Below are 25,238 nucleotides of genomic sequence, written 5' to 3'. Positions count from 1 at the left end.
ACATTTAAAGTGGTCCTTATTTGTACCAGGGGCAATGGAGGGTTAAGTGACTTGCCCAGAGTCACAAGGAGCTGCAGTGGGAATTAAACCCATTTCCCCAGGATCAAGATTAGCTGCACTAACCACTAGCCTACTCCTCTACTCCAGATCCGCTGCTCAGGCAGCACACGAGCAGCCCAAAAGCAGAACTTGGCAGACTGTCCTGCTGCAGCTCTTCCCCTCATCCCCCGACCAGCAGAAGAGCTAAATGCCAGCTGCTAGCGTCACTCGCACATCCCATGCCGTATTACCCAGGGGACATCACTGCTGGAGAGTTAATGCATTTAGTACAGGGACTAAAGGGTGTCACGAAGTTACCCCCCAGATTCCATATGTCCAAGATGTGCCCCAATTGAGATTTTCATTTACTGAGCCGTGCTAGCGATTCCCATGCAGCAGCCCACAGGAATTGAAGGGGTTTCCTCTCATTTACCGTGCAGGAATTGCTAGCACGGCTTTGTAAAAGCAAAAAAAAAAAAAAGCCCTAAATTGGCTAAGGAGTGAATAATTGGGTGCTAATTGGCTCCACTTTGAATCTGCGCACACATCATGCTATGCGCTATTCTATAACTATGTGTGTGCAAATCTCATAGCACGCAACCCAAAAGAGGGCATAGCCACAGAAGGTACATGGGTGGGGGCAGGGGCGTTCCTAAAATTTGCATGTAGTGTTACAGAATATCGTGGATGTGCACCAGGAATTGCACCCGGTTTCAACAGACATCCTGGAGCTCAAATCTGGCTGCTGAAATCAGAACTCGATGCGATTCTACATCGGGTGCTCATCTTTGCCCATTGTAGAACAGCATTTTGCGCCGATTTACACCTTTACGTATAGTTCGCGCACAACCACATTAAGGCTTTTTTGGTAGTTTGCCTGTTATTGCGTTAATGAATTTCTCAGAGTGTGGGGGCAGGGAAATATTATCTGTATGCTAACGCCTAAACGGGAGGAACCAAGTGGTCCTGTGTTAACTGTGAGCGGGTACCATGTGCTAATGGAAATATTCGCACGACCTGAGTTTAAAAAAACACAACAAATGCCTCCACTCAGTGCTGTGTTAGATTTGTGGCCAATGTGCAGTCGTAAAAGGAGCCCCTTAATCTTAAAAGACTTTTGCGAAACAGGGAGGCGTCAAGTCTGCATTTTCATAGTGTTCAGAAACGTACCTAGTTCTGTAAATGTGAAACCAACCAATTGGAGAAATACTTTGTACACCATGAGGATGCAACTACGAGGGACCATCCTGTTACATCTCTTCTAATTTCATCGGCAGAAGATGAAAACAAACAACACAGATTAACTGGTCCATCCTGTCTGCCCAGTTCTTCCAGTCCACATGGCTAAGAATGCAGACCAGTTGCTTGTAGGGTATCACTCTTTAGTCCATGTCAGGTTTTCTGTCTCTACTATCATGGGTAAAAACCTCACAAGATTTCACAATTAAACACCCTATTCCCACCCCACACCCATCCTTAGCCCCAACCCCAAATCCCAGCATCCCCAGTCCTTAATGGCTTTGCTGGATGATACCCAGTCAGCACCAACTCGGATGGTTTCTGGGGATGCTGTAAGAATGCCTTTTAGCAGGATGGTACGAGAAAGATCACCCTACCTGTTGCACACAGGGCAATAAACGTCTGTGAATGCTTGCGGACCAGAAGCAGCTTGTCTTTCGGCAGGGGTAGCTTTCTTAAGATGTGCTCGATGAAATCGTGCGGCGTCACTGCAGCTAAGTTCCACTTCAACCTTCCTAAAACCACCAGCTCCCACTCCTGGGGAAAGAAAACAGAAGCAGCACTTGAAAAAACAAAATATGAAAGGAAACTGATGCGCCGTGAATCTAGCTGCAGGGTCACCGAGGGCTTGTACGCACATGGCAATGGCTGAGCACTGCACAGAGGGGTTGAGAATGGGTTTAACTTGCACGGAAGACATGGCCTCACGCTGCATGGAAATGAGGCCACCGAGTATTTCGTGGCAATGCACAGAAGGCTTTTTGACGCAAGGACCACACAAAAATTCTTTTTTTGCCAGGTCCAGGGTGGCGTAATTTGAGATATAACTACCAGTTCTGTCTTGCTTTGCAACTTCAAAACTGACCACAGCTAACAGATCATGTTCGTGTGTCTGAACGAAAAGTAAAGTGACCGCATATACCCATGACTGTTAAATGTCAGCCTCACCAAAATTTTACATGCAAGAAATTTTTGCAAGGCTGGTACTTATACACAGAACGGCTGCCAACGTGTGCCGACACTTCCTTACTGCAAAACCTTTGTGTGCAGGCTGTCAGCAGACTCCCCCATTTAGCATGTAAGTTCTGCATGCATAAAATTTGAATATACTTAGCTTTCTACATGACACTGTATTCCCATATTACATCTGTTCTGGCCGAATTGCACTGATTACCAGAGTTAGAGAGGATAATTTGAAAATCCTGTGCTTGATATTTAAAGCTTTTCGGTTTAAAGTTAACTATTTTTCTGCTGTTATTAACAAATATGTTCCATCCATAACTTTATTGGAACTTCCCCCGTTATCCGAGGCCAAGCTGAAAACCACTATGAAACGGGCCTTTTGTTATTTTGGCCCTTTATTGTGGGATCAGTTGCCTGAAGGTATCAGGGGTCCTGTTTAATATGCAGCGCTAAGGGTGAGCTAGCGTATTTTAGCGCACGCTGAATGCCAAAGACACCCATAGGAATATATGGGTGTCTCTAGCGCGTGCTAAAAACGCTAGAATGACTTAGTAAACAGGGTCTGAGTAATTATTTACAGTTTGCGAGGCTGTGAAAACCTGGCTATATGTCAATAGTTTAGGACAATTACATGGCCGAGATTGGGTCTCCTCTGTACTGTATTCGATTGACTGGGCATTATTTAAGTTATTTTCTGAATTGTAATTCTAGCAACTGTAAACCACTTTGGTGTCCTCTGGGCATAAATGCGCTATATGAAATTAATAAATCAAATAGAAGGCGTACACCAGACCCTTGAAAATCTTTTTAAAAACAGTTCAAGGGCAAAATCTTTGTGCCCAGCAGCTTCTCAGCAAACTGCCTTCAGTTACTCGGGATCCTCAATCAGTTTGCCTAACCAAATGGCTCTGAAGTCAGTTTAAAAGTTGCAAAACACTCCACTTTCCATTTATGCTTAGCAGACCCTTAAAAACCAGAGTGCAAGTCCTGTGTAAAGAGAATGAAATAAAACATGCACAGTTCACATTAGGTAGGACACCACCGTTACATGCTGGGAATTTATTTCATCCCAATCCATGGCAGCTGCCTTAGGGGGAAAAATGGCCTTAGCGCACCTTTACGCGGGTCTTTCCCACAGGCTAAAGCCATTTTTAGCGCAGCTGGAAAAATGGCCGCTTTTCCATTCTCTGATGCGCTGATGTTCCCGTTAAACACGAGCATGTGAGCACGTAACGACACCAAGGGGCTAATCCTGCGCTAACCAGTTAGTGCACAGTAATTAGCATAGAAAAAAAACACCCAGTCACCACCCTAGACATGTGCACTCTGCAGAAAAAATAGAAATGTTTTTTTAAGTGGGTGGTTTGTGCACGCACATTGCAAAACAACCATGTTTAAGATGCGGTAAGCACGCAATAGTACAAGAAGCCCTTAGTGAGGGAATGTCACGTTATATAAATCAAAACAATGCAATGCACAGGATCTACTCAGCATGATGAATCGCAACAAGGAAAATTTGCCCTATGCAACAGGAAGCACTGTGCCAATATGTGTACAGCAGGCTCAGCAAGACCACTCCGATCTCATTCATAAAATCCTCTCCTGGCAGGAAGTCTTCAAGGACTGGCACACTCTGCCTGGCAACCGGAATGACATTTACCAATCCCATAAACCCACAGGAGGCTCTCAAGGGTGCTTTCCCACCATGTGGCTCTTATACACAATATGAAAAAGGTACTTAAAAGGTTTAAATACTGCTTGAGAACGGGCACGTTCCCTACCGGAGAACAAAAGCAGGGGTATCCCAGGCTCAAGGCCACTGCAGTTACCCTGGTGGCAGAACCGGCTGACCAGTGCTTTTGAAAGAAATTGTTATTTATTTTACGTTTTAGAGTCTGCAACGCTGCCCAAGACAAAAGACCCGTGTGCCAATCTTCCTATCTCCTTTATAACAAAAGACAGGCACCTTTTTGTTTTGGGTACGTCTCCCTCTACCCCTGGTGGGGATTCCTAACAGGCAGAATGAACTAAAAGGTTTTCCTGGGCTGGACAAAATTCTCTCTGCTCCTCCTGTGCAACAGCCAAGTCTGTTTCTTTTACTTCGATAAAAGATAAATATAATATATATAAACTAGTAAAAAAAGGCCCGTTTCTGGAGCCAATGAAACGGGCGCTAGCAAGGCTTTCCTGTGCCCCCCCCCCCCCCCCCACCGAACGCACCTTGGTTGTTAGTGACGGCATTGCGCCGCCGTCGATGTGTGACTGTGGCCCCCCCCACCCAACGCACCTTCGTTGTCAGTGGGTGACCCATAGCGGCGCCCTGGCCGTCATCGATGTGAGTGAATTGCTCCGCCTCCGCCCTCAACGTCATAACGTTTGACGCAAGGGTGGGGCCCCGAGGCTGTGAGTTTCTTGGCTTCAGAGCTTCGAACTTATGAACTTTGGCTTCAGTGACGTCATCCGACAATAGAATGTTGAGGGTGAGTTTTATATATATAGATATATATATATTTTTTAATTTATTTTACCACGCACTGGTGCAGCGGTCACATCATCTGTAAAGTCTAATGTCTGTGGTACTACACTATAACATCTGTAATGGACCAGTCAGTGGAAGAGTTCTCTATTCTAATTACTTTCACAAGTCTTGATGCCTTTCTGATGGGGAGAGGGGGAAACACAAGCCAGCCCCCTAGTTACCACATTCAGTGTTTAAATGGGGGCAGAACATCAGTAAGACCATGATCCCAACTGCCCACCCTGACTCCTTGCTGCCTGTCACTGTGAGGTCCAGGGCTGCTACACTACCACCAACTTTTTCTGAAAAGTGCTTTAAGACCACCCAGAATTTGCAGGGCTTCCTCCCGATGCTGCCTTCATGTGACAAAATCTCCCGTCGGACTGACAAAAACCACACTCATGGTATTGCACAAGGTTGGTACCTATTCCTTCCCTTTCTTAAGTGCATTACTGGTTCTCTTTTTAAAATGTTACTTTCATTTTTCAGTCCTTGGAAAGTTCAAAGCCTTCGGTACACCCAGTGAAAAAAACTGGAGAGTATGGAATATTTGTTGAGTGGAGGAGTAGCCTAGTGGTTAGTGCAGCGGACTTTGATCCTGGAGAAACTGGGTTCACTTCCCACTGCAGCTCCTTGTGACTCTGGGCAAGTCACTTAACCCTTCATCGCCCCAGGTACAAAGACATACCTACCTAAACCACTTTGAATGTAACTGCAAAAAAAAACCCACAGAAAGGTGGTATATCGAGTCCCAATTCCCTTTCCTCCAAGCCAATGTCTGCTGCATGAAAGGACAAAAGTGATGCAAGCAAGAAACCTGCCACACACCTTTATTTTATTCCAAAATGTTCAGTACCTTAATGTTAACCCTTTTTATTTATTTTTTTTTTCGGCAAACACTGCTGTTGACAGCTTTTGAACTTTCAGTTCAGAATGCCTTGGGTACCCGGGATTTATCTGCAAGTGACTATGGCACCATTTGATAGTTTTAAGAAATATGTGATATCAATGGGTAGAAACCTTCCGGCTTTCCTACCAAACTCTTCCCCATTCCTGAACAGAACTGTGACAGCGACAGGACCCCCCATCCAGCTGCAAATATGCACATAAAAACAATCACATGTATACTTTAAGCCATGCTCTTGCAGACCAAACGTAACAAAAAAAAGTAATTATCAACATTTCCACTCAAATAATCTCTTCTACCTAAGAACAAGTCAGTTGACTAAACGGGATTTGGAATGCACCAGCAAAATGAACTGCAATGGAGGTGGTTAGAAACGGGTTCCGCTCGATACAGTGCTCGCACCACAACTGGCAGATGAGGCCAATAAAGAGCGTAATTGTTTAAAAGTACATCTTGGGGGACCTTCTCTGAATCCACCATGCAAGCCAAGAGCTCATGGCCTTGGCAATGCATCAAGGGTGAAGTCACTTCCAGCAGCACATGTCTGTCACTGGATGGCAGCAAATACTTAGAATAAAAAGGCACCTCCCGGAGAACGTTCACCTCGGAAATTAGCACGTACAAAAAAAGAAAGATTGAAACAGGGGTGGTCGAAAAAATGACCATCAAGGATTTCGGCTTCACAAGAGCTCTGCTGTTCAACACTTCTTTTCCATGTGGTTGATGTATGAACGTATATTATTATTATTAATAAACTAATTCCTGGCACCGTTTGCTTAAGTAAAAAACAAAACGAGTCATCTGCACAATGCATCAATTAAACCAGTGAATACACTACTAATTCCTACATAATGAATGTTATATTCAAGAAATAAAGCAGTAAAAAAATAATCTGTTTTATATTAGGAAGACACGATACCCTTCAATATGTATATACATCAAATTAATATAATTGTCTATATAGTGATTTCTTTGAATGCAAGGGGCCCATTTTCATAAAGGCAAGCGAAATTCACAGTATAGAATCGGAGAAAACAAAGGCTGCTTACCAGCAGCTCTTGCGATTTGATGGAATTGTCAGTGTAAATGCAAAGTTTATCTGCAGTTAAGGGAATTGTCTCTTTCAATTTCGATGCCAGGAACATGCAAACGGCCCCCAGGAGTTGCAAATGGCATTTTCTGGTGGGAACCACAGCTAAGAATCTATCCAGGTAATTTACAGCCAAAGGGAAAACCTCCTCTTCGCATTTCTGCTCTTCACAGACCTGGATTGTGGGAAGAAAGAGAGAGAAAGAAAGAGTTAAAAATGGTTTCTGGCACGATGAGGGCAGATCACGCCGGCCAGGGGCTTCCCAGACCTGGGCTGCACTAAGGAAAGAATTCAAGACATAGCCTCCCCCCCCCCCCCCCCCAACCATCCAGCCCAGCGACAGGCAAAACCCCATTTTCGATTTCGTCATGTTTTCCAAAAATATTTTTAAATGGGAAACAAGCAGCAGGACGGTAGCTGCCGGCACAAAACACAACATGGGACGATCCTGCATCGATCTCGACCATTGTAAAAATTCCCCGGGCTCATTTTCCGGGGTGGAAACGTGGGGGAAAAGCCTCCCCCCCCCCCCTCCGGCATCGTGGCGAACCGGGCACCGGGCAATGCAGCGTGGAGAGGGGGAGGGGGCGCAACAACGTGCAGAAAAGTGGCTGCAATGCAGCAGGGGAAGGGGTCCGAGCCCCTCCGACACCCCTCCCCCCACCCCTAATAGTCATGGCTCCATGCAACCCTCGGCCCCAGCTTCCTCCCCCGGTCACTTTCCTTCGGGGAGAGTCTTTGCAACGACTTATCAAGCACAGAGGGGGAAACGTTTGCAAAAGCTCTCCGCGATCGCTCCGGGGACCCCCTTGTCGGTGGCTACCAACCTCGAGCATCCAGGTGGCCACCATCCTGCGCATGAAGGGCTGGATGTCCTTTTGCACGCATTTGAAGTAGGAGCATTGGGGCTGGTAGCGCTCTTCGATGCTGAGCAAGTTGTGCAAAACGCGCTGGTCCGAGAGCAAGTTGGGGTCGGGCAGGGCTCGCTTGATGGCCTCCACCTCGCAGCAGAGCAGCTCCATGGGGGGGAGGGGCGGGCGGCTCTAGCACGGTGCACAGAGGGGGCTTCCCGTTCCCGGCCGGCTGCAGCTCAGGGCAGTGACGCAGCCCGGCTGGGGCTGAGCTGCTGTTATTATGTAGAGCAGCAGCTGGGCCAGACGTAACATCAAACGCTGGGGAACCGAGGGGCCCTACTACAGGGCTCAGCGAAAAAAGTGACAACTCGCCTCCTCCACAGGGAGGAGGAGGGGCAAAGCAGCAGCAGCAGCCGGCGATCGCCCTCTGCAGCGCGCCTTCTGCTAATTAGGCGCCTATAGGCTCCTGCAGATTTAAGAAAAGCTTCCGCTCTTGATATCCGCTTCTCATTAGGATGCGGGGGGTTTCCTCTTCCCCCCCCCCCCCTTGAGTGATTCACCTGTAGCACTGGCTACTTATTCCCTGTGCACATGACAAGGAGAAAAAGCAACGTGCAAGTTAAGGAAATGTTGCTAAATGAAGGGGGAGGGGGGGGGGGCTGTTCTCCCTCCCAGAGACTGCTTGTCTGCATTGCAAGTGCGATCTCTCTCCTTTTGCAGTGACACCGACTCGCTTCCAGGAATAGTGTGAGCTACATCTGCGGCCGCCCAGCCTGGCCACACTGATAGAGCTTTCTAGGAAAAGGCTGCACCGCACTTCCGAGGGCTGCAGCGAGCTGAGCTATCTAACAGTGTGGCTCTCGTTCGGTGCTTAACACCTCCACAGAGGCTTCCTCTATGCAGCACCCCACCCACCCCGCTCACTGTCACTCATTCCTCATCCCCGTTCACTATCACGCATTGCCCCCTCAGTATCACTCATTCCTCCCCCCCCCCCCGCTCACTATCACTCATTCCCCATCCCCTCTCACTATCACTCATTCCCCATCCCCGCTCACTATCACTCATTGCTCCCTCACTATCACTCATTTCTCCCTGCTCACTATCACTTATTTCCCCGTCCCCACTCACTATCACTCTTCCCCACTCACTATCACTCATTCCCCCCTCGCTCACTATCACTCATTCCCCCCACTATCACTCATTGGCCCCCTCACTATCACTCATTTCGCGCGCCCCTCCGCTCACTGTCACTCATTCCTCATCCCCGTTCACTATCACGCATTGCCCCCTCAGTATCACTCATTCCTCCCCTCCCCCGCTCACTATCACTCATTCCCCATCCCCTCTCACTATCACTCATTGCTCCCTCACTATCACTCATTTCTCCCTGCTCACTATCACTTATTTCCCCGTCCCCACTCACTATCACTCTTCCCCCCTCAGTATCACTCATTCCCCCCTCGCTCACTATCACTCATTCCCCCCACTATCACTCATTGGCCCCCTCACTATCACTCATTTCGCGCCCCCCTCCGCTCACTGTCACTCATTCCTCATCCCCGTTCACTATCACGCATTGCCCCCTCAGTATCACTCATTCCTCCCCCCCGCTCACTATCACTCATTCCCCATCCCCTCTCACTATCACTCATTCCCCATCCCCGCTCACTATCACTCATTGCTCCCTCACTATCACTCATTTCTCCCTGCTCACTATCACTTATTTCCCCGTCCCCACTCACTATCACTCTTCCCCCCTCAGTATCACTCATTCCCCCCTCGCTCACTATCACTCATTCCCCCCACTATCACTCATTGGCCCCCTCACTATCACTCATTTCGCGCCCCCCTCCGCTCACTGTCACTCATTCCTCATCCCCGTTCACTATCACGCATTGCCCCCTCAGTATCACTCTTCTCCCCCTCAGTATCACTCATTCCCCCCCCACTCACTATCACTTATTTCCCCGTCCCTTCTATCACTCATTGCTCCCTGCTCACTATCACTCTTCCCCCTCAGTATCACTCATTCCCCCCCTCGCTCACTATCACTCATTTCTCCCTGCTCACTATCACTTATTTCCCCGTCCCCTCACTATCACTCATTGCCCCCTCCGTATCACTCTTCCCCCTCAGTATCACTCATTCCCCCCACTCACTATCACTCATTGCCCCCTCCGTATCACTCTTCCCCCTCAGTATCACTCATTGCCCCCCCCCACTCACTATCATTTCCCATCCCTGCTCACTATCACTCATTGCCCCCTCAGTATCACTCATTCCCCCTGCTCACTATCACTCATTTCCCCCTCAGTATCACTCATTTCCCCCCTCCGCTCATTATCACTCATTCCCCATCCCCGCTCACTATCACTCATTCCCCCTGCTCACTATCACTCATTGCCCCTCAGTATCACTTATTCCCCCCTGCTCACTATCACTCATTCCCCCCACTATCACTCATTGGCCCCCTCACTATCACTCATTTCGCGCCCCCCTCCGCTCACTATCACTCATTGCCCCCCTCAGTATCACTCATTCCCCCTGCTCACTATCACTCATTGCCCCCCTCAGTATCACTCATTCCTCCCTCCGCTCACTATCACTCATTGCCCCCTCACTATCACATTCCCTCCCGCTATCATTCCCCATCCCCGCTCACTATCATCCCCCCCCCCCCCCCGCACACTATCACTCATTGCTCCCTCAGTATCACTCATTGCCCCGCTCACTATCACTCATTGGTTTCCTATGACTTTTTCACAGGTCACTTTTTCCAGATGGGCTAGTTTTGTGCCTACAGGAATGAACTTCACAATCTGGACGTAGTCGTGATCGCTCAGACTGGTGCACAGGAAAAACGTGTATTGGAAGTTGTGTCAGATCTCTGCCCGAATGAAGGCACGGTGGTGGTGGGGGGCCCTCCCACGAGTGCAACACACGTCCACAGCCCACTGGAAAAATGAAAGAGAAAGGAAGGATCTCTTTAAATGAAAGTGAGTAACCCTCCCCCCCCCCCTTTCCCTCAGTATTTGCATAGCCAATGGTTCTGGGGCCCCTGCTCCTGCGCGCTGATTGTTACTGGGCAGAATTATTTTAAGAAAGGCATTCCTCTCCACTTCAAAGGAAAGCCCCTGTTCTTCCCCCACCCCCACACCCACCGTAATCCTTATCAATTCATGAAGCCAGCCACCGAACTGCAGCTGCAAACAAAAATTTATAGCACATACCGATCGGAACAAACCTGCAACTACAGTAACAAAAACCTGAAAGGCACGTGGACCTTAACAGACTTTATAAATTTTTTAAGAGCAAAACTTTGTGGGTTTTTTTTTCTTCCGGAAAGATGTTGAGTAGCACAAATTAGATTAATGCATACTGGACAAGAAAACTTTGCTTTTGACTCCTAACCACTTGTAACCACTCGCCTCCACCTACCCCCCTCTCTTCCTTCCCGTTCACATTAATTGATTTGATTTGCTTACTTTATTTATTTTTTTGTCTATTAGATTGTAAGCTCTTTGAGCAGGGACTGTCTTTCTTCTATGTTTGTGCAGCGCTGCGTACGCCTTGTAGCGCTATACAAATGCTAAATAGTAGTAGTAGTAGTTTTTAATCTCTAATATGGGAATACACGTAGCTCGGTTTATGCTTCGGGAATCCCGCAGATAACGTAGACGCAATCAAATGTAGTGATCATTTAACAGATTCATTAAAATGCATAAGAAAAGTAGATTTACAGATGTGTGTTGATGTGCACAAACGTATAATAGAGTTTTTTTAATGCAAAAATTTTAAAGATGCAAATTCCTGTTCGGATGATCACAGATATATATATTTTCAGTTAAAGACCTGTGCTTTATGGATCCCGTACTGGCGGGCGTTATAGGTGCAGCCCTATATATTGGCCTGGTTACCAAGGTTTTCTGTATTACTTACGAGAAAGGATCTCTCTCCCCCCCCCCCCCCCCCCCCCCCCCCCCGAGGTCTATCTATGCCCATGCAGCAGTTCACAACTATTTGCTTTCAATCCAACATGCCAAATGAATCGATCTCGTGTGTCTTTCTAAAAACTCTTATGGTATTCTTTTGTGTTTATGTAGGGGTTAGAATGTCATAGTATATATATATTTTTTTACATTACTGTGTATGTTAGTGGAGGTGGGGGCAGTGGAAGTCGCCCTACTTGTAAGTATGGAAGTTCTCTCGAATCCCAGATAAACCATTTATTTGTCAATACGGGAAAGATAAATGCAACAGAATTGTATATGGACAAGGGGAGAAAACTGATGCCATTTTGCAGCTTTTGCTCCAGCACCGCATCTTAAGAAACCGGTTCTATTTATCTTTTTTTCTCGGTTTAACTCTGGTAGGCAAGAACAGCCAGAGGAAACGCTGCTTTTTAACCTATTGAAATGAAAAATGTAAAAAAAAATATATAATGTCTATATATTACGAGCAATGATGTAAAATATTGTCTTAGACCTCATATTAACAGCTGTTTCTCTCAACTGGAGAAAATATTTAGGCTTTGAAATTGCTCAAGTGCTGTAAGTAAGCAACAGCCCATTCTAAAGCTGTCTCCGGCCGCAACAACACGTCTGACCACGTTGATTTTTCGCGGAAAAATGACGTCAGAACATATTGGCGCTCCGGGGTGTGTTTTTCGCGGGAACGTGAGGCGTGGCTTCTCTCTGCGGCATGTTTAGGAGGAACGGGACAGGACTTTGAAACGAGAGCCTAATAAAGCACAGGCTACATACAACTATTAATTTATTAAATCATTCATTTTATTTTGCTACAGTTTAAGGGAGGCGTTGACTTGAAACGACTTCATGCCGCAAACACAAGTGTGCTTTCCTAGGGCTTTTAACGTTATTAATTAAGTGTATTCACACATTAAGACCATAGGGCAAGATTATTACTTTGAATGAAATATGTGGATTTTTGTTCTCGGCTAACTAGAGCAGAGAAGCTTGTGAGTCGTGTTTTGGTGTGTGTATTTTTTGTAACTTTGGAATGGTTAGTTATACTTTGGTCCTTCTTGGGGTGGATGACACCCGATTTTCACTTTCTAAAAGTTGGTGAGTGATTTGGGAAGGGGCACAGCTGGCACTGGCTGCAGCCTCCTGAAAATAAATACATGCAGTTTCCTTGTTCACCCCTGTAAGTTTGTCCTTCTGTGGTCACTAGACCTCTCCACGTTTCAAAGTTTGTAGGTGACTGGGTGAAAGGGCATAGGGGGGGGGGGGGGCAAAGTTGTTAGGTTTGGAAATGATGTGTGGAGGAGAAGGGGTCCTGAACCAATGCTATCTAGATTGATGACGATTATAGAGAATTACTTAGCAGTAATTGTCTGCATGTTTGACATATATTCATGCAAAAGAAATTGTAAGTTATATCACTGTATTGACTACTTAGTGACATTTAAATTTATTGGAGTTTGACATTTTATCCATTTTTTATCCCTAATCTTCAGAAGATGATACCTGATACAGCTGGTAACATTGGGCAGGGGATGCTAATATATGTTGCATTTTTACAAAAAATCTTATATGGGAACTTTGCCAGAAGGACACAAATTTGGGGCTCATTTTCAAAGCACTTCGAAGTTCCATAGGTTATATAAGGCCCTTATATAACTTGCAAGCTAAATGCACATACGTTTATCTGCCATATAGGACAGAAAATTGTATACAAACCTACATAAATCCAGAAAATGGCCCTTCGGGGAGTAATTTTATAAAATCTTTTTTTTTTTTAATATAAGAAACTGTGAAAAATACAAACAATTTAGACAATTTACTCAAGTATTTAGGTTTGTCCCATTTTTTTAACTTTTTCTTTGGATAAATTTTGATTTGTGCATGCTCATTTTTTCAGAAAATGTCAGTGTTTATGTAAAATATTATATTATTATCTTTTTATTAAAATTGTCATATACATGTTTTAGAGATTTATAAATTATTGTAATGTTTTTGCTGATCTTTATATTATTCAGTGTTTTTAAATATTCATTTATTTTTTCATTTCATATCACATTATATTTGTATAGTATTCAAATTATGTGTGTATCATATTTTCATTTTTATATATTGTTTTTATTTGTAGACTCCTGATGCAGGCCTTTTGGCCGAAACACAACGTTGTGTCGAGTCAATATACTGTTTAATAAAATTTGGTTCATCTTCACTGTGATCCAGTCTCTGGGACTCCTGGTTTTTTACCCACTTCTTTGTTGTTTTGTGATTATCCGTGGGACTTCTTTGAGTTCTCCACGTTTGTGGATTCTCTACTACCATACGCTTATCTGCCATATAGGACAGAAAATTGCATACAAGCCCATTTCTCTACATAAATCCAGAAAATGGCCCTAGTGGGAGTAATTTTATAAAATCTTTTTTTTTTAAATAGTTATAAGAAACTGTGAAAAATACAGACAATTCAGACAATTTACAAAGTACACTTTGACACATTTGATGTGATACCATAACCATAACGAGATCTCTAGCCAACTGTGAGGGAGTCTGCCACTTCCCCAGATTCCTAGCCCCGCCCAAGGGGGAAGTGACACGGGAGGTATGGAGCCTTTTAGCATGCTCATCATTCACTAAAAGGAGTGTGCCTGATGTGAGGGGAAGAGAAAGCAGGGCAGGCAATGTGGTGGCAGCGCTGGACGAAGTCTTCATCTGGCAGGGGTTGGGGAACCCCTTCAGCCAAGATGTTTACAGCAGCGGCATTGAGCAGTGGGGTGGTGGAGGGGGCAGCAACCAAAATATGTCCCCACCACCACCTTGGGATCTGGCCCCCTCCCACCTCAAGGTCTGGCTACACCCCTGGCCTTGCAGGAGCAGACCACCCAAAGACCCTATTGTGCACAGACACCTTTAATAAAATATTATTTGTTTTCACCATAACATGTGGCATGCGTGTGGCTTATCTTGCTGTTCTCCGCAGCCCATTCTTGCTCACAGTACCACACCAACATAGTATAGCAACTCACAGATTAAAAATAAACAAAATCCTCCAGAGATCCACAATCCAGGATCCAGTGGGAATTTACCAATTAGGCAGAGAACAAAGTCAATTCAACAGTCATTTTTACATGTATTTGACCACAGACCCGTGTAAATAGCTTGTTATAAAAGTCCAACTATCATAAAAGCACACATCTCTGGCATAGCTACAGGTGGGCCTGGGTGGGCAGGGGCCCACCCATTTTGCATTCAGGCCCCCCCGAGCAGCGGTGAACCTCAGTGGTGTTGCTGGCAGGGTTCCACAAATCCTGCCAGCTGAAAACGTCCTCTGCAGAGCCTCCCAGGCTGTCTGAACAGCGGGAAAGTCGGCTGCTTGCTTCCAGTCGGTTGTTACATAGACTGCCAGTACTAAGATTCACAATGCTGAACTTGCTTTCCGTTGAAATTGAAATTAGACTCCTGATGCATGCATCTGCAGAAACCTGGCCATGTTGGTTTACTATTTCTCAATAAGCTTTCTTCTGCCATACTGGTGGTCCAGTGTCATCATTTTTCTTCTGTCTTGATGACCGATTTGTTCTTTTTTGCTTCTCTCTTTTGAAGAGCAGGCATACTTTCAGCCATTGACACTGGCATCCCCCTTGCATGGTCAGTTCATGTGCATGAACTGATCATGTATGAGGGTGCGGGGGTTGCTGGCTAGAAGCACACCACTGACTTTTCCGTTGTTCAGATGGCCTGGGGGGGGGACTCAAAGAAGACATGGAATTCTGTTCTCTGAGTCTACGACAGCAATGCATGCAACAAGAGCAGGAGCAGGACGGAGAGGACGTCGGCTGGCGGGGAGTGGGGTCCCCCGCCAGCAAAAGTGAAGGTAGGCGGCAGCGGCGGGTTCGCGGCGGGAGGGGGGTCGGAAAAGACGTGGGGGGGGGGGGGGGCGGCAATGGCAATGTTATTTTTTATTACATTTGTACCCTGCGCTTTCCCACTCATGGCAGGCTCAATGCTGCTTACATGGGGCAATGGAGGGTTAAGTGACTTGCCCAGAGTCACAAGGAGCTGCCTGTGCCAGGAATCAAACTCAGTTCCCCAGGACCAAAGTCCACCACCCTAACCACTAGGCCACTCCTCCACTGTTGCTACTATTTGAGATTCTACATGGAATGTTGCTATTCCACTAGCAACATTCCATGTAGAAGTCGGCCCTTGCAGATCACCAATGTGGCCGCGCAGGCTTCTGCTTCTGTGAGTCTGCACGTACTCACAGAAGCCTGCGCAGCCTTCTACATGGAATGTTGCTAGTGGAATAGCAACATTCCATGTAGAATCTCCAATAGCAGCAACATTCCATGTAGAATCTCCAATAGTATCTATTTTATTTTTGTTACATTTGTACCCCGCGCTTTCCCACTCATGGCAGGCTCAATGCGGCTTACATGGGGCAATGGAGGGTTAAGTGACTTGGCCAGAGTCACAAGGAACTGCCTGTGCCAGGAATCAAACTCAGTTCCTCAGTTCCCCAGGACCAAAGTCCACCACCCTAACCACTAGGCCACTCCTCCACTTTGTAAACTGCTGTGATAATCATAGACATGCTGTTTGTATGAAATGCTTCTAGATTTGTTTGAGCTGTGAAAGACTTTAGAAGCCAGGAAGAAGCATGCACCTAGTAGTTTAAAATAGTCGGGTAGGGAGTCTGTGGCGTGGAAAGACAGGCAAGCTGAAACTCTTTGACAGTGGAAATACGTTTTGCATTAAAGGTGCTAGAGGGGCTGTGTGTTGGCTGAGAAAGTTCTGACTGGGAGCCCGAACTGATCTGTCCTCTGGGTAGATTAATATCGAGAGGCCAAGGTCTGCTCTGTAGAGTGACAGGGAATGTTAAATGACTCATAGGCTATACTATGAGTGTCAGACCAAGGGCGAGAGGGGACTTTTATTGTTTGTTTCAATTGCACTTTGCTTTAAGTTATCCACATGGATGCTTGCTTTTGCTGTAAAGATTATTCTTTAGAAGCCTATTCCTTTCAACAGCAGATTAATCCATTAACTGATGGGTTGTATCCGCCTACCAGCAGGTGGAGATAGAGAACACTGAAAGCACATGGTGTTCCAGGACGCCCAACTCCCTCTGCCTTCAGTATATCTCTATCTCTCAGCAGGTGTGGACTGGGGTAACTGTTCGTACGGTGCCTTCTTTTCTGCCTAAGGTGGTTTCAGCTTTTCATCTCAACCAGCCCATCTTTCTTCCATCCTTCTCTAAGGGGCAGTTTCCGGACTCCTTTGGGCAATTGCGCCTTTTGGATGTCCGCAGAGCTGTGTGGCAGTATCTGCAGATGTCAAATGAGTTTAGGAATTCTGATCATTTATTTGTTCTGTTGGCAGGTCCCCGAGGGGGGTTTCCGGCGTCTAAGGCCACTATAGCCCGATGGCTTAAGGAATTCATTTTTTCGGCTTATCTGCTTTCAGGGCGGTCGCCGCCTGAAGCGTTTAAAGCGCACTCTATGAGGTCAATGTCCTCTTCGTGGGCTGAAACGGGTGTTTTTTCTCTTCAGGAGATCTGTCGTGCGGCTACCTGGGCTTCTCAGCTCTCTTTCGTGCGGCATTACAGGCTGGATGTGGCAGCGCGGCAGGATGCGCATTTTGGAGCGCAAGTGCTTGCTAGCGGAGTTGCCTGTTCCCACCCTACTTAGGGAGTGCTTTAGTACATCCCATCAGTTAATGGATTCATCTGCTGTTGATGACAAGGAAGGGAAAATTAGGTTCTTACCTTGATAATTTTCTTTCCTTTAGTCACAGCAGATGAATCCATGATCCCTCCCTGACTGACTTTAGTTTTTGTACAGATGTTGCATACAGACATTGTGCCTCATCAGGAGTACTTGAAGACAAGCTATCAGAGTTTCTACATGCTGTTTTTATTGCAGGAGGTTGATAACGTCCCTCCTTTGTTTGGTTATTGCCCCGGTTCTGGGGCGTTTGTTCTCTTTGAGGAATGTTTATGTTATATTGCCTTTTTTATTCACTCTGCTTTGGAAATTTCATATACTGAATGCACAGGGAGTTGGCATCCAGGAATACCATGTGCTTTCAGTGTTCTCTATCTCCACCTGCTGGTAGGCGGATACAACCCATCAGTTAATGGATTCATCTGCTGTGACTAAAGGAAAGAAAATTATCAAGGTAAGAACCTAATTTTCTCTTGTGAAACATCCACCCAAATTTGTGAGTAAGGTATGCACATAGCAGGGGCGTATCTGAACTGCGGCGGTAGGGGGGGCCAGGGCCAGAGAGGGGGGGCACATTATAGCCCCCCCCCCCCGCCACCGCCATTGCCGATCCCCCTCCCCCCAGCCGCTGCCATTGCTAACCCTCCCCCTCCGTTGCTCGCCTACCTTCGCTGGCGGGGGACCCCAACCCCCGCCAGCCGAGGTCCGCGTCCTCCTGCCGCTGCCGGCTGCCTTTGGTCCTTTCATTCTTCCATTGAAGCTGGCGCCGACGAAAAAGTTTCTTTTGAATCTGACGTCGCTGCACGTTGCACGTTGTACGTGCAGGATGTCAGACTCAGAAACAATTTCTGAGTCTGACGTCCTGCACGTACAACGTGCAGCGACGTCAGACTCAAAAGAAACTTTCGTCGGCGCCAGCTTCAATGGAAGAATTAAAGGACCAAAGGCAGCCGGCAGCGGCAGGAGGACGCGGACCTCGGCTGGCGGGGGTTGGGGTCCCCCGCCAGCAAAGGTAGGCGAGCAACGGAGGGGGAGGGTTGGCAGCGGTAGGGGGGTCCAGGGCGAAATCTGCGGGGGCCCAGGCCCCTGAGGCCCCACGCAGATACGCCCCTGGCACATAGTACTCCAGAGTCCTGCCTCCAGTATGGAAAATGGAGAGTATTGAGTTCCTGACCAAGGGACCAGACCTGTGGCATCAGAATTTAAGCTACTGATGCAGAATAACCCCAGGTGTGCTGTAACAGGGTATGGTAAGTGGAGGGATTTCAGTTCTCTGAGCCAGGGGTGTAGCCAGACAACAGATTTTGGGTGGGCCTAGACAAGAAGTGGGTGGGCACCAAGTGTTCTCCCCTTCACCCACCACCAAAAAAAAAATCTCAGCTGGCAGGAAAACACTTCTTTCCACCTTAGCAGTCTGCAGCAGGCACGCGCTGAAAACTGAGCACGCGCAGGTGCTGGTATCGAGGAGAATGGCGTTTTCATTACCATCAGGGGGAAGTCTTCAGCAGGCGGAGCTTGGGATCCCCACCTGCTACCGCTAATACGTGTGCTACTGTTGGGTGGGCCCCTGCCCACCCAGGCCCACCTGTGGCTACGCCACTGCTCTGAGCTGCTGATATAGAAATACAGCAATGGCCATGGTTGTTGCAGGAGTCTGTGCTTCCTGCAGTTTCTCTCAGGTGCTTTAGATTGCCAAATTAAAATTCCTGAAAACCAAAAGCCATAAGGCAGTAGACCATTTCCCTTTAACCCCCTCCCACACAGCTTCTTCCTCCTCCGACTTGCTTTCTTTTCTTCATACTGGCTTATCATGCCTGGTTAAATTTTGCTTCTCCCGCACTAGCTGAAACATCACCTCAGTCTGTCTGCCCTCCAGCTCATCTGCCCTCCCCTACATGTCCCTCAGTTCATGCCCCCCCCCCAACACACAATTCTCTCTCTCTCTTCTCTAAATTATATCCCCTAAAACACATTTTTCCTCCCCGATATTCTCATCCCACTCCATCTGTCTCTGTCCAACACTTTCCTCTTGACTTCCCTCCATGCACATTTCTCTCCTCTGTTGCCATCATCAGTCAATCTCCACTTCTGTAAATTCCCCCCCCCCCCCCCCATTTCACCTTGCTTGGAAGCTTGCAGGTGGGGGCTGCTCCGCATCATAGGGGAAGGTAAGGGAGAACTGAGAGATTAGTGGGGGACAGGCCTGGGTGGAGTTCAGATTTAATCTTTTCCTCTCTTCAGCTCCAAGCCAAATTCTATGGAAGAATTGAACGTTCTGAGCAAAGGGGGGGGGGGGGGGGGGGGGGGGGGGGGGGGAGGGGGGGGGGGTTCTGCACTGCTGGAATGCAGATTCTGTGCAGAATTCCCCCAGGGTAATAACTGAGAAGGGAAGATGAGGATCACGCATATTGTAAGGAAATGTATAATGTATTACACACTTCCTAGAGCTAGGGAAAGACCAACATAAAGAGGCTCTATTCACGTCTTCTCAACTCCATTTTTAAACAGAGGATGGGTTCAATTCAGCCACATGTGGGAGTCCGAAAAACCTCCAACAAAAAAGTACTTTCTTAGCTTTGTCTCATGTACAACAGTTTATATTAAGCGTTGTAGATTACTGGGTTTAACCCCAGACACTTCTTATCACTATCTCTGGTCTTGCAGAAGGTCTGATGCCCTCTGAAGAATCTACCTCCATGCAAAAGTTGGTGGATCTAGGTTTAGTTGATTCAACGTTATAAAGGTGGGACAGAAAATGTACATAAATGCCACATTCATCCCCACCTTTACCTTCCACCCAAATTGCTTACTGACTTTGAAGAATGGAAAATACTGGTGTTCTCTCAAGCACTTGTTTCCACACAAAGTTCTGAGGTAGGTCCGGTCATTTCCAAGTGGAGGAAGGGGGGTGGGAGATACAGAACGAACTGCAGACACATTACTTCTCTCCGTTTCTAATCACCACACTGGCTGAAAACTAGGAAAGGCCTCTTAGCCGAGGCCCCTTTTTACCGCCGCTGGTAAAAGGCAAGTCTCGTCTTCCTACAGGGTGTAAAACAGGAGACGATGCCCGTGCCAGCCCCATTTTGCCGCAGCATGGTTTACAATTCGACAATATCAAAAAAGTATCATAGAAATCAGCACTTAACTAGGTCTCCCACTTAGCCATCTCTCTCCTCTTCAATCTGTTCAAAATTCTGCTGCACGACTAATATTCCGCCAGTGTCGTTATGCTCATGCTAGCCCTCTCCTCAAGTCACTTCACTGGCTTCCTATCCGTTTCCGCATACAGTTCAAACTCCTCTTATTGACCTATAAGTGCATTCACTCTGCAGCTCCTCAGTACCTCTCCACTCTCATCTCTCCCTACATTCCTCCCCGGGAATTCCGTTCATTCGGTAAATCTCTCTTATCTGCACCCTTCTCCTCCACTGCTAACTCCAGACTCCGTTCCTTTTATCTTGCTGCACCATATGCCTGGAATAGACTTCCTGAGCCGGTACGTCAAGCTCCATCTCTGGCTGTCTTCAAATCTAAGCTAAAAGCCCACCTTTTTGATGCTGCTTTTAACTCCTAACCCTTGTTCACTTGTTCAGAACCCTTATTTTATCATCCTCACTTTAATATTCCCTTATCCCTTATTTGTCCTGTTTGTCTGTCCTAATTAGATTGTACGCTTTGTCGAGCAGGGACTGTCTCTTCATGTTCAAGTGTACAGCGCTGTGTACGTCTAGTAGTGCTTTAGAAATGATAAGTAGTAGTAGTAGTAGTAACCCCCCCATTTACAAAGTCCCTCTAGCGGCTGCTGTGTGCTAATGCGCAGCTTTGTAAACAGGGAGGTAAGTGCTGACTCCACTCCCAGAATGCCCACAAAATAGCCAGTTTCACATTGGACACTAACTGGGTATTTTCAGTGGCACAGTTGGCTGAAAATTCCTGATTAGGCCCCAGACAGGTGAGTGGCCTAGTGGTTAGGGTGGTGGACTTTGGTCCTGGGGAACTGAGGAACTGAGTTCAATTCCCACTTCAGGCACAGGCAGCTCCTTGTGACTCTGGGCAAGTCACTTAACCCTCCATTGCCCCATGTAAGCCGCATTGAGCCTGCCATGAGTGGGAAAGCGCGGGGTACAAATGTAACAAAAATAAATAAAAAAATAAAATTTAAATGGTCAGCCTATAACAACGTCAACTCCATAATTAATACAAATACACCTGGTCGCTCCTATCAGCCGCCTTATCCTAGAATTAGAAGTTTAATTCTGTTCTAATATATTCAGTTTCCTTAAATATTGTATGTTGCCCCAGACTTGTGGACTAAAGATGAGTAAATAGCTAGTCAATAGTTTGATTGATTATGTATTATATACTATTTCCCTTTTTGATTGTGTAATGACTAATAATCATCTTTTTCTGAACTCAAGATTTATGCTTGAAGTAAACTGTAAAAATATAATAAATACAATATAAAATAAATAAATGGCCAGGAACCTCTCGTTTTGCATATCGGGCCCAAAGAGTAGGTGCAGTGCAGTGTGGGAACAGCTAGGCGCTACTGGGGATTATTCTAGGAAGCCATTTTACAGAAATGTGTGTTGTATTAATAAAACAGTTGCAGCTTCAATATTTTTTTTAATAGGTGCCTTGATATAAAATTATCCCCAAGAAGGGCAATTTACAAAAATCATTTACCCAGGAAAATGGGCTGTTAAAGAAGGAGAAATCAAACTCAGGTATTCATAAAAAGTATCACATACCATGTATAAAATGAGTTTATCTGGTTGTACAGACTGGATGGACCGTTCAGGTCTTTGTCTGCCGTCATTTACTATGTTCCCTGCATGTAAAGTTGTGCTGATGGTTCTTTGAGTCATGTGGCTGTTGGGAACTAATGTTGTGCTTTGCCTAAAGCTGCTTCTTCTCCCACTCCCTCCCCTACCCCAGAAACTGCCACCCTAGGCATCCCTCTATCCAGCCTACTTCCACTATTCAGGACTTGCTCAGAACTATACTGGATTCTACCACTAGGGGTCTCCTAGAATATGTTGCAGGGGCTACTATGTTCATTTTTTAGGATGAAGTCCAGATCATGTGTGAAAAGGAAGACATGTAACGAAATGTACCAGAAATGGGAGAGGTTTTGCTGTTGGTTTATCTATAGAGGCAGGGCTTTTTTTGAGGGGGTACTTGGGGGTACTGAGTACCGGCACCTTTTCCATTGTCTGCTAAAATTGACCCATGGACCCCAAGTTTTAATGAAAGAGCTCTGGCTCCACACACCAATTCTGCCTAGTCATAGATTCTGTGACTGGTTGCAGGGGGGGGCCTGGCTATTGTGGGGTGGGTCCCTCAGTGATCACCCCACCCCTGAAGGGTGATCTGGCATTTGAGTACCGGCACCTTTTTTGCTAGAAAAAACGCACTGCATAGAGGTCAACCTTACCCGCAACCTTACCCAAATATTAAAATCTTATGCATAGTGCGGAAAATATTTGAACGATCTCATCTGGAATCTGTAATAATAATAAGGTTAATATCTTGATGACAAGTAGTCAGATTAGCCTTCCAGAAATGTGCTTTTCAGCACTCTGGAGCAGAGAGAAGCTAACGTACCTAAATGCTATCCTTACCCAGTTCTTCTAAATTCAGATTGAGTTCAGAGGGAATTTGAAGCTCGTTCTTGTAGCGATAGCTGTCTCTTGACTCCATAATACACTTTGTTTTGGATTTAGCTTATGGCCTGTTCTGTAGTAGCAGTGGTGATCCTAGGTTGGCTGCCACCCGGGGCGGATTGCCGCTGCGCACCCCCCCCCCTGAATGCAGCGGCGTCTGTCCCCCCAGGGTGCAGCATGCCCCCCCCCCCCCAGTGCAATGACACCCCCCTCCCCAGCGCATCAAGCCCCCCCCTCCGGGTGCATTCTTGGCTGCTGGAGGGTGCAGAGAGCAGCCGCGCGCCTGTCGGCTCCACTGGCTCCCTGCTTCCTCTGTTCCGGAACAGGAAGTAACCTGTTCCGGGGCAGAGGGAGCAGGGAACTAGTGGAGCCGACAGGCGCATGGCTGCTCTCTGCACCCTCCAGCAGTGTGCACCCGGGGCGGACCGCCTCCACCGCCCCGCCCTTGCTACGCTGCTGTGTAGTAGTTCAATATGAGTTGTTATATTCAGGTACAGTAGAGGTTTCCCTGTCCCCGGAGGACTTACATTCTAAGGGCCCTATTTACTAAGCCATTCTGTAGGTGTGCTAACGTTTTTAGTAATGCTAGAGACACCTATAGGAATATATGGGTGTATCTAGCGTTTAGTGCGTACTAATTTTATCCCACACTAAAATCGCTAGCGCACCTTAGTAAACAGGGCCCTGAAGTAATGGAGGGTTAAGTGACTTGACGAAAAGAAGCAGTAGGATTTCGACCCTGGTTTTCCTTGGTTGTCATCCTGCTGCTTTAACCTCTAGATGTTACCGTTTTATTGAACTACCATGTGCCAACTGAACGATGGTCCAGTTACTGTAAAAAGGACCTGGAAGAAAAATGAAAACCTAAAATCAACTCCATCACTTATGCTTCTAAATGGTAATATTCAGCCACGAAACGTCAATAGCAAATCCTATGTTGGAGAGACTTGGCATGTTGCCCTTGTTCCATCTGTATTGTCTCCTGATCCTTTCAGTGGTCAATGGCTTCTCTGGAGTGAGGGTTAAAGCAGTGAACAGAGGACCGAGGAAGTTAGGTTCAAATCCCACTGACGCACCTTCTGACCCTCCAGTGCCTCAGATACAAACTTAGGGGGCCTTTGACAAAGGCTTACCGCATTGCAAAATTGGAACTACTGCTGACCCAACAAGGCCGCCGCTGATAGTTTTGGCTCAAGCGTGCGCCATTTCCGGCATGCCGGAAAATTCCTTTCTAGCATGACACTTACCCGGCGGTAATCGGGCATCGTCATGTGCAGTTACCGCGGGAGCCCAAAGGGTGGCGGTAAGTACTCCCGCCGCATGGCCATTCGCTAAGAGTTATCTTGCCGCGTGGCCATTTTCTTGGGATTTTTACCCGCTGCGCATGGGAAAAACGGCCCCCCGCTGTTACTGCGGGGCCCTTTTTCACGCAGCTTAGCAAAAAGGACCCCTTAGACTGTAAGCCATCCAGAGACAGGAGAAAATGTCTACTGTACCTGAGTGTAACTTGCCTTGAGGTACTACTGAAAAAAAGTCTGAGCTAAATCCAAAACCCTTTCCCCTTTCTCACTCCAAGGGAACAGCCTACTTCTCTCATGCAGCTGTTACTGTGTCTTCACTGGGGTATCTGCTACATTTTCCCATGTTTTTCTCAATATCTCTTTGGAGCTCTGCTGTCACAGAACAGCTGCCTGCTGATACCAGATAGAAAGAAAGAATTTGGCTCTCCGGCACACCAGCAAACTTATGAACAAAAAGGTTTTTAAGAAACACTGATAAATGAGGAAGCTGTTTTATACTAGGCAGTGTTACCAACATTCCTGACATTGCTTCTAAGCATTACTTTACTCTTCCAGTAATATTGAAATGTAGCCCATTCAGCTGGTTAACACAAGCATCAGTATTCCTGTTTAATTCTTATTTATTCAACCGCCAGCAAGATATCAGTGTTTAAAGCCTGTCTTATATATCCCTTCCTCCGCTCTTGATGATTCTCATCATTTTCTGATACCTTGTCCACAAAAATATTGGGTTTAAAAAAAAAAAAAACAGCAACAGTTGCAAGAGGGCAGCCATGTTGTTTTCCTACAGCCCCAAACTCCCAGAGTGCCTTGCAGGTTATCCTGTCACAGTGCTTGTTGTAGTAGGCTTATCTGAATTTCAGGCATTGGAGCAAGAGCTGTCTTATATATCCCTTCCTCCGCTCTTGATGATTATCATCATTTTCTGATACCTTATCCACAAAAATATTGG

At 46.6% G+C, this 25,238-nt stretch overlaps 1 protein-coding gene across 2 annotated transcripts in view; it reads right to left on the bottom strand.

The window, feature by feature from the left end:
• CCND2 (cyclin D2) overlaps positions 1 to 8,052 on the bottom strand; it is a 40,051-nt gene extending 31,999 nt beyond the window's left edge. For both annotated transcript variants that reach the window (XR_003943315.1, XM_030214183.1), the window contains exons 1-3: positions 7,584 to 8,052; positions 6,716 to 6,931; positions 1,656 to 1,815 (exon numbers count right to left, since the gene is read on the bottom strand). Coding sequence is in view for 1 of the 2 variants with exons in the window: in XM_030214183.1 (XP_030070043.1) it covers positions 1,656 to 1,815; positions 6,716 to 6,931; positions 7,584 to 7,778 (571 nt within the window). In the remaining variant the exon portion in view is untranslated. The remainder of the gene's footprint in view (positions 1 to 1,655; positions 1,816 to 6,715; positions 6,932 to 7,583) is intronic.
• Positions 8,053 to 25,238: the final 17,186 nt, after the last annotated feature.

This window comes from Microcaecilia unicolor, chromosome 9 (assembly GCF_901765095.1).
Source record: "Microcaecilia unicolor chromosome 9, aMicUni1.1, whole genome shotgun sequence".
Classification (NCBI taxonomy): Eukaryota; Metazoa; Chordata; class Amphibia; order Gymnophiona; family Siphonopidae; genus Microcaecilia; species Microcaecilia unicolor.
This window is presented reverse-complemented; position numbering and strand designations above follow the sequence as displayed.